We start from the raw sequence: 14,127 nt of genomic DNA on the forward strand, positions 1-14,127 counted from the left end.
AGGGAAGCTCAGGGCTCCAAGAGTAAGCATCCTAGTGAAGAAAGTGGAAGTGGCATGAACTTTTATGACCTAACCTCGGGGTCATATGTCTCCACTTGATCATATTTTCTTGGTGGAAGCAGTCACAATCCTATCCTCAGGAGAAGGAACCACAGACTCCAACCGCCTGATGACTCAAGGGTCAAAGAATTTGCAGCTATGTTTAAAAAATTTTTACAAATAATAAACTGAACTAAGATATGGGTATCACATCTATAGGTTTAACTTTATACTTACCATGTATCCAAATGACACTGCAAGTTAATGTCCCTAGTTATTCAAGTGATTGAAATATGTGAAGGGAAATGTGAAGAGGAAACTTAAGAGTCAGACCCCATATTATACAACTATTTCTGTATCTATAGGCTCTCTGTCCAAAAAGCTACATTTGTCCACTTTCTTTCTTTTTTTTTTTTGATACTGGGAATCGAACTCAGGACCTTGGTGCTTGCCAGGTAGGTGTGGCGGTGCCACTGAGCTAAATCCCCAGCTCTTTTGTCCACTTTCAATAGGGCAACACTCACCTGGAACCCATACTCTGATGCTCACAGTCTTTCTTGGATCAGCTTAAAGCTGTATGATATAAGCAGGAGCTCTGACTCTTTATTATTATCTAAGAAAAACAGGGAAGTTTGAGGGCTTGCAGCAGTGTTCATCTGGGGGCTAAGGAAGATCTCCTGCACTGATTGAAGAGTAGAAGGACTATAACGAAAATAAAGTGGCATTGTGATGGCAATCTGTGCCTCGAGCGTGTTCCACGCACCAGTGACAGGTCTCAAGATTTCCAATTGAAGGCCCCGGTGGGAGCATGGCAGATCACATGTAAAATAATACATATTTGGTCTTTAATAGTGCCATTCTAGGACTGGGGATTTAGCTCAGTGGTTTCACTGCCTGCTGCGGACCCAAGTTCGATCCCTGGAACCAAAAAAAAAAAAAAAAAATAGTGCCATTCTAAACCCACATCCTGCTTTCCTTTGTTTTTCTAACCACCATCCCCTGCCCTTCGTCCCTCAGTTGTAGCCTATAATTTTCTCCTGCAGCCATGTGGACCCTCAATTCACGGCTGTCCCCTAATCCACTTTAATGTGGTGTAGATTAATTACCATCTAGATTGGCCTCAAGGTACTCTGTGAATGATTGTGTACCACAGAATGGCCTCACTGTAGTGTCAGTGCCAGAGAGCCATTTGTTCATCTACCATTGCTCAGAAGTGGACTGAACACCTGCTCAATTCCAGGTAGAAGACGAATGTCTGGGATGTACCACTGAGACAGTGCATGGCAGCTCCATTAGGGAGCTTCTGGCTCATGGACCGCAGTACCAGTAAAGGACTGGAACACTGTGGCTCTCACTCACCAGGCATCCATGCTACACACCTCCAATAATTGCACCCTGATTTCCTTCAGTGAATCATATTCCCTCCTGTCCTTCAGCCTGGAGGAGAAGCTCTTCCTGCTACCTTAAAACTGTTCTATAGTGCTCACTTCGGCAGCACATATACTAAACCAGTCTCTGTCCTTCTTCTCTAAGTCTCTGGTTTCAATCTTACATCATCAGACTGTACCATCCCTGCCTGCTATAGCCATCTACAGACTTCTGGGCCTTTCCCTTTTATTCTTCTTTTTCTACTTTTGTTATATATGGTTGCAGTGCATAATAATTACATTCACTACAGGGGATTGGTATATGTACATAACAGGCTTCAATTCCCTCCCCCACCCCATTTTATTTTTCTAGCATCAGGTTCATTTATTTATAAGATCTTATAAAGTTAATTATCATATATACAGACTGAAAACCAGACTAAGAGGCCAAAGCACATACAACACGTGTAAGAAAATTGTATGAAGTCAAGGTACACTTTTAGATACATTGTCTACATTGGATTACAATATCTTTTTTTCCCTATTCTCTGTCTTTTATTTTGATATATAATTTAAAGTGTCTTTTTTGAGTTCTTCATATATTTTATTTATTTTATTTAAAAAAAAAATTTTTTTTGGTATCGGGGATCGAACTCAGGTCCTTCATATATTTTAGATATTAGTCCTTTGAGGAGTAGCTGACAAATTTTTTCCCATTCTGTAAGTTGTCTTTTCACTCTGTTAGTGGTTTCCCTTGCTGTGTAACCCTCTTATTCTTTGAAGATTTCAATACCTACATTACAGTTTCTCCCATCACACTATCCCTGTCATAACTCTTGGTGGATTAGTACCACAGAAATGGCATTCCATCACCACAGCCTTTATGCCCTTTGTCCTCTTGTCCTCTAATCAGTGTACTGAGCAAAATGTTAGAAATATAAGTGACGAGTCCTTGAATTTTGCAGGGGACCTGGGATGGTCCCAAGAAGAGAGTCAACTCAGAATGTCAAAAAATGTCAAGGGAAATACAAGGATTTGAAGTTTCTTGTATAATGTGGATGATTCCCAGAAAAGACTGCAAAGTGCTTAAGGACATGCTGAGAGTACAGGTGTGCAGCTCTTGGGGAATGAGGTTGAAAGTAATGTGATCCAGTGGGAATACTGAACACAAGTGTACAACTGCAGCTGTATAACTGTTAAGCGGGAGTTAAAGGCTCCATTCCTGAAGACACCAACCAATGTGTGTAGTTTGTTATAGGAAAAGAGTACAATATAACAAACAGTAGTATAGTAAGAATGTGCATCACAATCAAAGGCTATTTATGATAAGGGCTGCAGAGATGCTAGGTGCAGTGCTATGGCTAGATGCACCTTCTTTCCCAGATCATGAATTATTGATGAGTGCAGAGAACACTTCAGAATCAGGGAATCCAACATGGAGGCCCAGATGGGGATTTTATATTTAGAGATACATTCCTAAACCATAGCTAGCCTCAACTGCAGAGTCCTCTGGGGGTTTCACTGAGACCAGGTGCAAATCATCTTTCTCATTGTTTTCAATAAACAATGCGGAGAAGCTGGTACAAATCTCCCTGAACCTCCTCATACCCATGATTAAAAAGCAACATTATTATTAAAATAAATAAATAAATAAGAAAAGCAACATTATTAATCACTATGATTCATGCCCTTGGCCAGGGGTCAATATCATGCAGGAACTTTGGCAAAACAGCTTAGGCTAATTCCAGGGCTGCTGGAATTAATTCTCACAGCACAGTAACTTTTTTAGTTGTTGCAAAATGAAATGGTACAAGTAAAAGACTTCATTCATCAGTAAAAGTGATAGTAGAATAAAGGTATATCCTTTTCTTTTGTGGGTTTATTTTTCTTTGCTTTGTTTTTTGGATTCTCTTGCAAGATAGTCCATTTTGTAAGCTGAGAAACTCACTGGAAGTAAAATTATCTAACTCCCATCCCATTTTTTTTTCGGTATGGGGGATCGAACTCAGGACCTTGTGCTTGCCTGGCAGGTGCAGCACCACTGAGCTACATCCCCAGCTCCTAAATCAAATCCTATTAGAAATAGGATGGTGGGGTCGGGGATGTAGCTCAGTGGTTTCGCCGCCTACTGCGCAACGTAAGGATCCGAGTTAGATCCCCGGTACCAAAAAAAAGAAAAGAAATAGGATGGTACAATATAAAGATGTCCCTCTGTGTATTGAACAATGTATGGAAGCCAATTGTTGAATTTTTGTGGTTTCTTGGGGAAAATGATATTGTAGATGTAAGAGAATCCTTTTAGTGCCCTGGAAAGAGTATGAGAAATGCAAGTATCTAGCATTACAGTTTGTTAGAAAACTGAGATGGTGCGTGTTTCACCAGACTGAAACACACAGGAAGTTCCATTGTTTAGCATTATAATGTGTTATAAAACCGAGAGTCTTGGTTGTGGCTGTTATGGAACTGAGAGTCTGGGCACACTTCATGTGACATGCTCAATCATGAGGCCACACCAGAAGGCCAAGTTCTTGCAATTGCTAGTGTGTGATGATGGAGCATGTATGACACCTCCCATCATGTGCTGTAAAACAGACTGGAAGCACTGGTATCCAGCTCAGGTAATTTGTGTGTGTGTGTGTGTGTGTGTGTGTGTGTGTGTGTGTGTGTGTGTGTATAGAAGCAAAGTCAGGTTGCCTTCAAAAGACTCTGGTCATCACAGTCAACCACCTATGGAAAGTACAAATATTGCACCATGTAAGAGACTGCATGGGAGTGGGGGGAGTGAACAATAAACTGCATGAATTTGTGTGTAGTCCTTGCAACTTTTGGAAACCTGAGAAGGTATAGATAAGATGCTCCCTTTACCATGCTGAAGAACAGCTGGGATGTGCAAATACCTAGACACTAGAGTTCACTGGAGTACTGAGGTAGTGCTTAGAAGAATCTAGAGTCAGCATGTATTGGAGGCATGAGTGTCCAGCAATGAAGACTGGGAAAACAGATAATGGATGTAGGAGACTCCATTCAGCATGCTGAAGAGCAGCATTAGAAGCACAGAAATCTAGATGTCATGGTTTACTGGGCAACTGAACTAATTTATAGTTGATTGGGAAACTGCACTTGATGCAATTAGTTATATTTCTGTTTCTCAATTTTATGCACTTTATGAATCTGTGTGCTTTCCTTTCTCCTGTAACCCATTTGCTAGATTACTATAGCTTAATTGTGCCTCTTGGACTCAGTTGCATGAGGGCTCCATGTTTGTTACTTTTCCTTTTCTGTATTCTGTTTTGTTTTCTCTGGAATTAGTAATTTTCCTGGTGTGTTTTTAGTTGTGTTTTTGCAGGCTTTTAATTCAGCCCTCAACTCTTCATTAGATTAAATCTCTACTCAAAGACAAACATTTCAGAAATGTCAATTTCACTTTCCCGAAGGAGTCATTCCTGAAATCTTTGTTTTTTCTTCAGTACTGGGAATTGATCAGGGCCTTCTTACTAAGCTACATCACCAGCCATTTATTTATTTATTTGTCTTGAGACAAGTGTTAAAGATTTAAAGTTGCTAAATTGCTCAGGTTGGGCTTGAATTTGTAGTCATTCTACTTCAGCCTTCCAGATTGCTGAGATAACAGGTGTGAGCCACCATGCCTGGCATCTTGAAATCTTTTGTTTCTATTTTTTTTAACTTCTTTTCCTTGACTGGACTGTTCACTTCCTTTAAACATCCCAATACTCAAGGTCTGGAGAGGTAAGAGTTCACTTAGATGTATATAAAGTCTGTATTTTAGGGCTGGGGATTTAGCTCAGTGGTTCCACTGCCTGCCTTGCAAGCTGAGGACCCGGGTTTGATCCCCGGTACCAAAAAAAAAAAAGTCTGTATTTTAATACTTCAAATTAGGATGATAAATAATCCTAGTTTGTTTAGGTCAGCTCATTTTAATGCTGAAAATCCCTAGTTCTGGGAAAACTGGGATTGTTGATCATTCTATTTCAATTATAAATACTGTTCCCTAGGCATGAGTTGAATTCAAGTTTGTAAATCATGCGCTGAGACTATAGTTCAGTGGCAGAGTGCTGTAGGATTCAGTCCTCACTACTGGAGGATAAAAGTCCTTTGCATCATTTCTAATATATTGAAATTATTAAGAATTAGGGGGTGAAATGGTGTTGGCAATGGGGCCCTATGTAGGCCTGGAAACAAAGGGCTGAAGGGAGTCATGTGCAAGTGTAGAATCTGGCATATGTGTTAGGCTTGGCTATAATGAGTAGTTTAAAATACTTATCAGATATTATAGACTGGCCCTCAAGGATCTCTGCTACCTTGTGGAATCCTCTCCTCTTGGGTGTGACTTGCTTCTAATTCTCGAAGGTGATGGAATATCAATTTTGTGATTCATCATGTAAGACTGTGACTTCTTTTTTAAAAAATTTTTTTAATTTTTAATTTTTTAAATATATATATTTATTGGTACATTTTAGGTATAAAATACATTTACATTTATCATTGGGTGTTTGTACCAGAACATGATGCATCTTAGTTTTTATTTTTTCTCCCATTACCTGCACACCCTTCACCCCTCCACCCTTCCCTATCTACACAGAGTTTGATTCCATTTTTTTTCTCATAATTTTTTTCTTTCCCTTCTTCCCTTTCCCCTTTCCCTTTCAATATCCCCAAACTCTTGGGCCTTTTCTTATTTCAAATTATCAATTATTCATTTTAATCACTTTCATCCTTATTTACACTTTCAATTTCTCACACTAGAGAAACTATTCAGTATTTACACGTGTGTCCTATTTATTTCACTCGAGTATGGCCTCAATATACATCCATTTAGCTATAAATGTCTCTAGTTTCTCATTCTTTATGGCTGAGTAGTACTCCATTTTATTAAAAAACCACATCTTCTTTATCTAGTTTCCAGTCGATGGGCATTTGGGCTGTTTCCAAGCTTTAGCTATTACAAATTGTGCTGCTATAAACATAGGTGCACATATATCACTGTGGTATGATTCTTTTAATTCTTTGGGGAAGATTCCCAGTAGGGGAATAGCTGGGTCAAATGGGACCTGTAGTTCTAGTTCTTTGAGGTATTGCCATACTGATTTCCACAGTGGTTGCACCAATCTACGTTCCCACCAACAATGGAGAAGCATTCCTTTCTCTCCACATCCCCACCAGCATTTGTTATTGGTTGATTTCTTGATAGCCATTCTTTGTGGGGTGAGGTGGAATCTCAGTGTTGTTTTCATCTGCATCTCTCGAATGACCAGTGATGTTGAACATTTTTTCATATATTTACTTGCTGTTTTTACTTCTTTGTGTGACTTATTTCTTGCTGTTGGATTCTTCCTATTGCCTTCTTGGCTTGTATGAGGTTGGGGAACTTCAATAGGCAATTAACTATGGGAGGCTCCTAGTGGTTGGGGGCAGCCTCTGACTAACAGTTCACAAAATACTGAATGCCTTAGTCCTATAATCACAACAAATCAAATTCTCAAAAGAGGATTTTCCCCAGTAGAGCCTTGGATGAGATCATACCCCGAGCAACACATTGATTTGCAGCCTTGTGAGGTATGAAGTAGTGGCCCCATATGTCATGCCTGGACTCCTGATCCACAGAAATGTTAACATAATAGATGTGTGTTATTTTGAGTCATAAAGTTGTAGTAATATTGTTATGTAGCAATAGTTACACATGCAAATATATATATATATATATATATATATATATATAGTCAGAGACAGAATAAAAACGAGAAATAGGGATTTTATTTATTCAATTTTTATTTTAGCATACCAATTACGCATTAGGAATTCTGCTATCTATTGGGGTGGGTAAGCCAGGCTCAGTGGTGCATGCCTGTAATCCCAGTTGAAACAGGAGGATCACAAGTTTGAGGCCAGCCTGGACAACTTAGTGAGACTTTGTTTCAAAAGATAAGTGTTGGGGATGTCGCTCATAGCCCTGGGTTTAATCCCCAGTACTGCCAAAAAAGAAATAAAAGATTTTATGAGTATATCTATGTCTGTATCAAGTACAATCTCAGGAGCCCTACAGTTAATTCATGCTTGTTTGGAGGACATGCAGCCTGCAGGAGTCCACACAAGGACATCTGTTTTCTGAGCCAAGCATGTGTCTTAAATGCCACCACGAAGGGAATGGAATGATGATGGACATAACAGGAATTATTTGTCCTCTGAAACTCTTGGATTGTGATTTGAATCTCATGGGTGGTGGCAGATGCAGAAGGATTTGCTTTCTCAAGAGAGTTTGTTACATCATGAATCCAAGCAGAGCTGCTGATGACACTGGAGTGCTGTAGGGCCAGAGGGACTTGGCCACCACTATGCACAAAACAGTGTGGCTCTGATGCCTGGAGGATGAGTCTTTGGGAAGACTGGAGGGGAACTATCAGTGTAGGTTTCAGTGTCCTCCTAGAGAATAACATTAGCTAAAGCCACTAAAAAGCCCCCTGAGGGATTTCTTTGAGCAGAGAAGGTAAAGCCCAGGAGTGAGAGCTGGGGGATCCTTTCAGTAACTCTACATACATTGGACCTTTAGCAGTGTAAGACTGTAGACTGTACTGCCAGTGCTCCCTAGAAGTATAGCTGGAGGAAAGGATGACAAGTGCCAATGTTTCAGCCTAAGACAGAGGGGGGGGGAGGAAAGAGCAGGGGTGACTAGCATGGTACTGGCCACTGCTCAACAACAGGGTAACAAAAACTCAGCAGACAGCTTGGCAGGGTGTCTCTCTCACCACACAGGACATCTCCTGGTAGGCTGTGCTGTGCAGACAAACTATGCCTTAGACTAGCCTATGGGGAGGGTGAAGAAAAAGGAATTTATAAGTCTGGCTCCTTCCTGCCTTGTTCCTATTGATCAGAGCTTGCTTCTTACACTTTTGGGTTTCTGTCTTTGGCCTCTCCAGAAGCCAGCTTCCACGTCACACCCTACAGGGAAGCACTTTATCCAAGTCTGGCTGCAGTAGAAGCCAGAATTGCAGGGAGTGGGGTAGAGGCCCTGGCCTTCTGTGCCAAGTGACTGGTGGTGGAGCAGACAGGGCTGGTGGAGCACAAGCCCATGAAGTGGGCAGGATGCAGTGGGCGCTGAGGTGCAGCACGAAGTAGAGGGAATTGAGAATGGTGGCAATGACAGATTCTGGGGCAGCTGAGGTGGGTCCTGATGCAGATTCTTTGGGAAAGCCTGGGTGGGGTAGAAAGGGAATTGTAGGATGGTGGGGGTCTTTTGGAAGGAATAGATGAAGGAAAAGAACAGAGCCTAAGGGGTATGATTGTTAATTTGACATCCCAAAGGCAGGGACTTCTGGGCATATTTTGGTTTTAGGTAAACAAAAGGCAGTTTACTCAAAAAGTTCTGAGAGCCTTCTTCCTCTTAAAGTGCAGCCTTCTGAGAAGGGGCATTTGAGCAAAACCTTGAAGGATGATATTTCAAGTAAAGGGATGGGAATGAACCAAGGTATAAGGCCATAAAATGCAAAGAAAGATGTATTTGGTAAATCCTAGTAGACAATTTTAGTGAAGATACAGAATTCCAGCCAACTTTACATTTTTGGTTAAAGGATTGGAACTTTATTCTTTAGGCAACAGGAAGTCTGTCAATGGTTTTAGTTTAGAGATACTGTACCAGGCAAGGATGAGGCTGGAGCAGAAGAAGATGGACCTCCTCGTTTAACAACGGAGTTAAGTTCCTAAGACTAGGTCTTAAAAGAATTGGTCGCTAAATGAGGAATTGTATATAGCACGTACAATACAGTAGAACAAAGCAATGGTCAAAGGTTAACTCCAACTTGCTACTTTGCTTTTATTGCATAACTCCTATCAGTACTGCGATGTATAACAAAACATAAAACTACAGTATTGTAAAATCAACAAAAATTACAGAACTGTACTAAAGGTATAATATGTGTACTGTACAAAAAAGACATTGAGGCTCCAACAAGACGAACAGAACTACAACGAGTCCTAAGTCTGAGTAGCCGGTTTTAAGTCCAAACAGTCATTAAACAGGGAGGTTGTTAAAAAGAAGAACACCTATATCTTAGGTCTTACAGGTGTAGCACTGTGCAGGTGAGCCCACAAGCTAGGAAGGAAGGGGGATGTGTCTTAACCGGGTCGTGAACGGCCTGCGGAAGTATCTGTGAACACAGGAAACTGCAGACGCCCACACTTTTCAACTTTTCAGAGTCCGGACCCTAGCGTGCGCCGCACAGAAAAAAATCAAGCATCCTCCCTCGCCCTTTCGTCTGGAAGCTCCTATCTTGGGGTCAAGGGGCCGAGGCCAAACCAGCTAGAAGTCACCTAACTCAGGAAGCAGTTCAGGGCCTAAGAACATGATCTGCAAAGACGTGGATGCCTGGAGGGTCCAGACACTGTACCGACGATAGCTGATTCTTTTCCAGCTTGTAGAACCCGCGCTGTGGGCAGGAAGGGGTAAGCACCCAGTAAATTGTATCCCGCGCAGCCTTCCCGCAACTGCGCAGGCGCCAGGACCACGGGCCACCGCTCCGCCGCGAGGCAACACGGGAAAGCCAAGATGGACGCGTCCATTTGAACGTCTCGCACGCCTGCCTGTCCTTACCAGTCAGTCTGCAGCTCCTGCCCATTCTTCCTCCGGAATAAGGGAGGGAGAGGGGATGAGAAGCTGTGGCGGCCGAGGAGTCAGCGTGACCGATCTGCCACTAGGCCCCCGCGCCTCCGGGGAGCAGCCAGGGCTCGCCGCGCCGGACGCGTCCCGAGTCACACAGGTGCTGGCCGGCCCGCAGCGCCGGGTGGTCTCTCGCGCGCCCCTAGATGTTCATATCTGTCCGAGGCCAGTTCGATCCCGGAGATCTGCAGGGGCTTGAACCCGGGGCGGGGGCTAAGCGCCCGCCCAGCTAAGCAGGCTCGGGGCCTGCAGGCTGGGCTTTTCGGGGTGCAACTCCAGTCTCAGAACCCGGCGCGACGTCCCATGTAGGGCCCCACCTTCTACTGCCGCAGCCCCTTTGAGCAGGTTTTCAGAAGCTCAGCTGTAAGGAAGCTGGGGGAAGCTCTGCCTTTTTGTGGGAACTCCACTTAAGGTTCCTTATATGCATTTGGGTTTCCTGTTTTTTGATAGGGTAGTGTTTGTTCTTAATCAGTGTTGACATTTTTATTTACAGCATGTCAATTTAGTACCTTCGTGGGTAGCTCTTTATTTTGTTCCTAATAATGATACATTTGTAAAGTTTTGGGGTACCATAAAAATATGTCGCCTTAATCAGTACAAAAGATATCGTACTATGAAAATAGTACTACAGTTAATAACTGTAGTTTTCCCTTAGGTGGTAAGAGAATATCGTTACAAACTTTTGCAACAAAAGTTGAAGTCGGAAATTTAAAAATATTTCAATCTTCTTGAATAGAATATAGGAGGCCCAGCTGAATTTTGAACTTTTTGTAAGTTTTATAAGGTACTTATTTAGTTATGTCTCAAGTTGAAGTGTTCTCAACACTGATTAATTTCTAGCACTTGGCTAAAAAACACCTGTGTTATATTTTGTGACATTCATAATTATCGCAGGCATAACATTTAATTCACAGTGAAATAACTTTGAGGCCTAGGGCAGCTACCTAGGAACTACAGAGGCTTTGAGGTTTTTGTGCAGCAAAGAAAACATCTAAAAAGACCTTAAAAGAGAAACCTAAGTAAAATTTAGTTAACCCCTATTCATCTTGAATGGTGTTTAAAACTAAAGATTGTCTGTAGTGCTGACATCAGGTGTGTATCACTTTCTGTGTTTTAGGATTGCAGCTTAAATAGGCCATGAAATTATTTTTTTTTTAATTCTTTTATTGGTACATTTTAGGTATACAACACAATTACATTTCTCATTGGGAACTTGTACCTTTATATGATGCATCTTGGTTCTTATTTTTTCCCCATTCCTAGCCCTTCCTTCACCCCCTCCACCCTTCCCTATTTACAAAGACTTTATTTCCATTTTTTCCATTTCTCATCATTTTTCCTTTTCCTTCTTTCCTTTCCCCTGTGCCTCCCACTACCCCTACCCCTTTGGACCTTTAATTCCTATTTTGCATTATCAATTATTCATTCTAATCATTGGTACATTTTAGGTATACAATATAATGACATTCATCGTTGGAAATTTGCACCTTTACATAATCTCTCTTGGTTCCCATCTTTCACCCTTGCCCAGTCTTCCCTTCAACCCCTCCATTCCTCCCTATTTACAAAGATTTTGTTCCTATTGAAATCTGTTTTTTTAATGTAGATATTTCAGAGACAGAGCCTGCTCCCACCTTATATACTCTATTATACGAAGTCAGTTTTACTAGCTTCACTTAATATATATAGAAATGTTTGGAAAATATAGTGGCATGTTTCCACTACACCTCATCCACATCTCTGTAGTAATGAACTGGTTTTGATTGGACTTTAGAAGCTGACCAGAATGTGTTTCAATTTATATAGAAATAATGTTGATATTTGGAACCCATGTCGAACTTCTATGAAGAAAGGGCAACGATGATTGCAGCCGGGGATTTGCAGGAATTTGTTCCTTTTGGTCGAGACCACTGCAAGCACCACCCTAATGCTTTGAACCTTCAGCTTCGCCAGCTGCAGCCAGCCTCAGAATTATGGTCTTCTGATGGTGCTGCTGGCTTGGTGGGATCCCTTCAGGAGGTTACAATTCACGAGAAACAAAAGGTTTTTTTAAGATTTCATTTTATTTTTGAAACATAGACTGATAGAATTTACTTGTAATTTAGGACTAAACAGATGCAACTCAGAAATGAGTATGATACCACTTCTAGAATAAAGGTTGAAGTTTGGTAATTTCAGTACTAAAATAACGAGTTCACTGTATTACAATGTCTTAGCTGCTTGATTAGACTTGTGGCTTTATAATGAGAGTCAAGTTCTGTACTGTGATTATGGTTGATTTTAAACATCTTTCTCTTTGCTTCATATGTAGGGATCAGATTTTATGTTAACTTACTTAAATGGCAGAGATTAGAGATGGTCCCTGCTGAAAAACACATGTTTTTAGAGGAGGAAAGAAATGTCTCATGAGAAGGTAGAGTAGTAGTTCTTAAAGAAAGGAATAAGGTGCCTGCAAAGTCAGTCCCTCCTGTCTTTTTTGTTTTTCCCCAGTGTTTGGGATCCAACCCAGGGTGTTGGTCAGTGCTAAGCAAGTGCTCTACCACTGAGCTACACCTCCAAGCTAACTCCTGCATTATTAAATTTTCATATCCTTTTGCGATATGGTTGGAATGTATATACATTAGTTAGAAATTGAGATCTTTTTTTCTTCCGTTCATTTTATGGGTGGGACAAGAGAAGGAAAGTGAATATATATGCAGCTGTGAAGCAGAGAAGTCTGCACGGTACAAAACTCCCAGCAATCCCCATGTACTGCACTGTCCCCTCTCTGCCTCCTGCATACTCTTAGTACGCCTTTTAATCTTCCAAGTGTGTAATTTCATTTTTGATCTATAGATAAAAGTTTTATTTCTATTTTTGGCAGAGTAACATAGAGATATAAAATACTTACTATAGAGCATTCTTGTTCCTAAAAATCTTCTAAGATATAATTTACCTGTATAATCTAGTCTGCTGGTCAGTGCACCAGACTGCCTAAGAGTTTGACTTGGACTGAGTCTTATCACAGGCATATATAACTCTTAGATTCAGACTATTGAAAAAGAAAAAAAAAAGAATACTTGAACATATCTTACATATGTTAATTTTTAAGGAAAGTTGGCAGTTAAGGAAAGGTGTAAGTGAAATTGGAGAAGAAGTGGACTATGATGAAGAACTCTATGTGGCTGGAAATATGGTGATCTGGAGCAAAGGAAGTAAAAGCCAGGCACTAGCAGTTTATAAAGCATTTACAGTTGACAGTCCTGTTCAACAGGTGAGTAGATCTGCATTTCAACATTAGATTGTCTGTTTAACACATCTTTTTTTTTTTAAGATTTTCTTTAAAATTTAACAGAAATAATAATAATGTAAAGATCCATGCAGCCGAGTGTGCATTTTAATATGCAGTGAAGATAATAGGACAGTAAGAATTCTGTTTTATATATTTTCACTTTCTTTACCCTGCTCTTTTTTTTTTTTTTCTTTACCTTGTTCTTTGCTAATACCACCTTTGGGTACTTCAATTTGTTATTGTCAACAAAAATGTATAAGGTGTTAGGGATGAGAAATATTTTTCTCTTTCTTTTCCTTTCGTTCTTTCTTTCTTTCCTTCTTTCTTTCTTTTCTTTTCCTTTCTTTCTTTCTTTCTTTCTTTCCTTCTTTCCTTCTTTCTTTCGTCTTTCCTTGGATTGAACTCAGCACCTTTTGCTTGTGAGGCAGGCACCGTGCCACTGAGCTAAATCCCCGGCCCCTCAGAAATACTTTTTAACACATGACTATTAAAATTGATTACAAGATATTAAATAAATAAAAATTATTGGACTCATACCAATAATCAGATAAAGAAAAGGAACAATTAATTTGCTGCCATTATAGTTGACTATTATATCTTTTTTCACAAAATTGGTAAAGGGAAGGAATTAAGTACTCACTGTGTCTGCAGGAAGACATGCAGTTCATCTCCATTTGATGAATGAAAAAACTCTTAAGGAAGAATGTCCGCTCATACTCATAAATATAGAAGGAATAGTAGAGTCAGGAAGTCACCATTTTGTGACCTCTTGTGTGACAATT

General features: G+C 40.6%; 1 protein-coding gene across 6 annotated transcripts in view; it reads left to right on the forward strand.

The window, feature by feature from the left end:
- Positions 1 to 9,678: 9,678 nt before the first annotated feature.
- The window catches only part of Anapc1 (anaphase promoting complex subunit 1), a 112,974-nt gene continuing 108,525 nt past the window's right edge, over positions 9,679 to 14,127 (forward strand). For 2 of the 6 annotated variants that reach the window (XM_004844316.3, XM_004844318.3), the window contains exons 1-3: positions 9,687 to 10,174; positions 11,881 to 12,117; positions 13,166 to 13,327. In XM_004844316.3, coding sequence (XP_004844373.1) covers positions 11,905 to 12,117; positions 13,166 to 13,327 — 375 coding nt within the window. In that variant the 5' untranslated portion in view covers positions 9,687 to 10,174; positions 11,881 to 11,904. Of the gene's footprint in view, positions 10,175 to 10,228; positions 10,845 to 11,880; positions 12,118 to 13,165; positions 13,328 to 14,127 lie in introns of those variants that run through there. The other 4 variants (XR_002394746.2, XM_021257970.2, XM_087202630.1 and 1 more) reach the window with 4 other exon arrangements.

The sequence above is a fragment of the Heterocephalus glaber genome, unplaced genomic scaffold, assembly GCF_053883595.1.
Source record: "Heterocephalus glaber isolate CG9 unplaced genomic scaffold, H.glaber_assembly_v1.0 deba00000470, whole genome shotgun sequence".
In the NCBI taxonomy this organism is placed as follows: Eukaryota; Metazoa; Chordata; class Mammalia; order Rodentia; family Bathyergidae; genus Heterocephalus; species Heterocephalus glaber.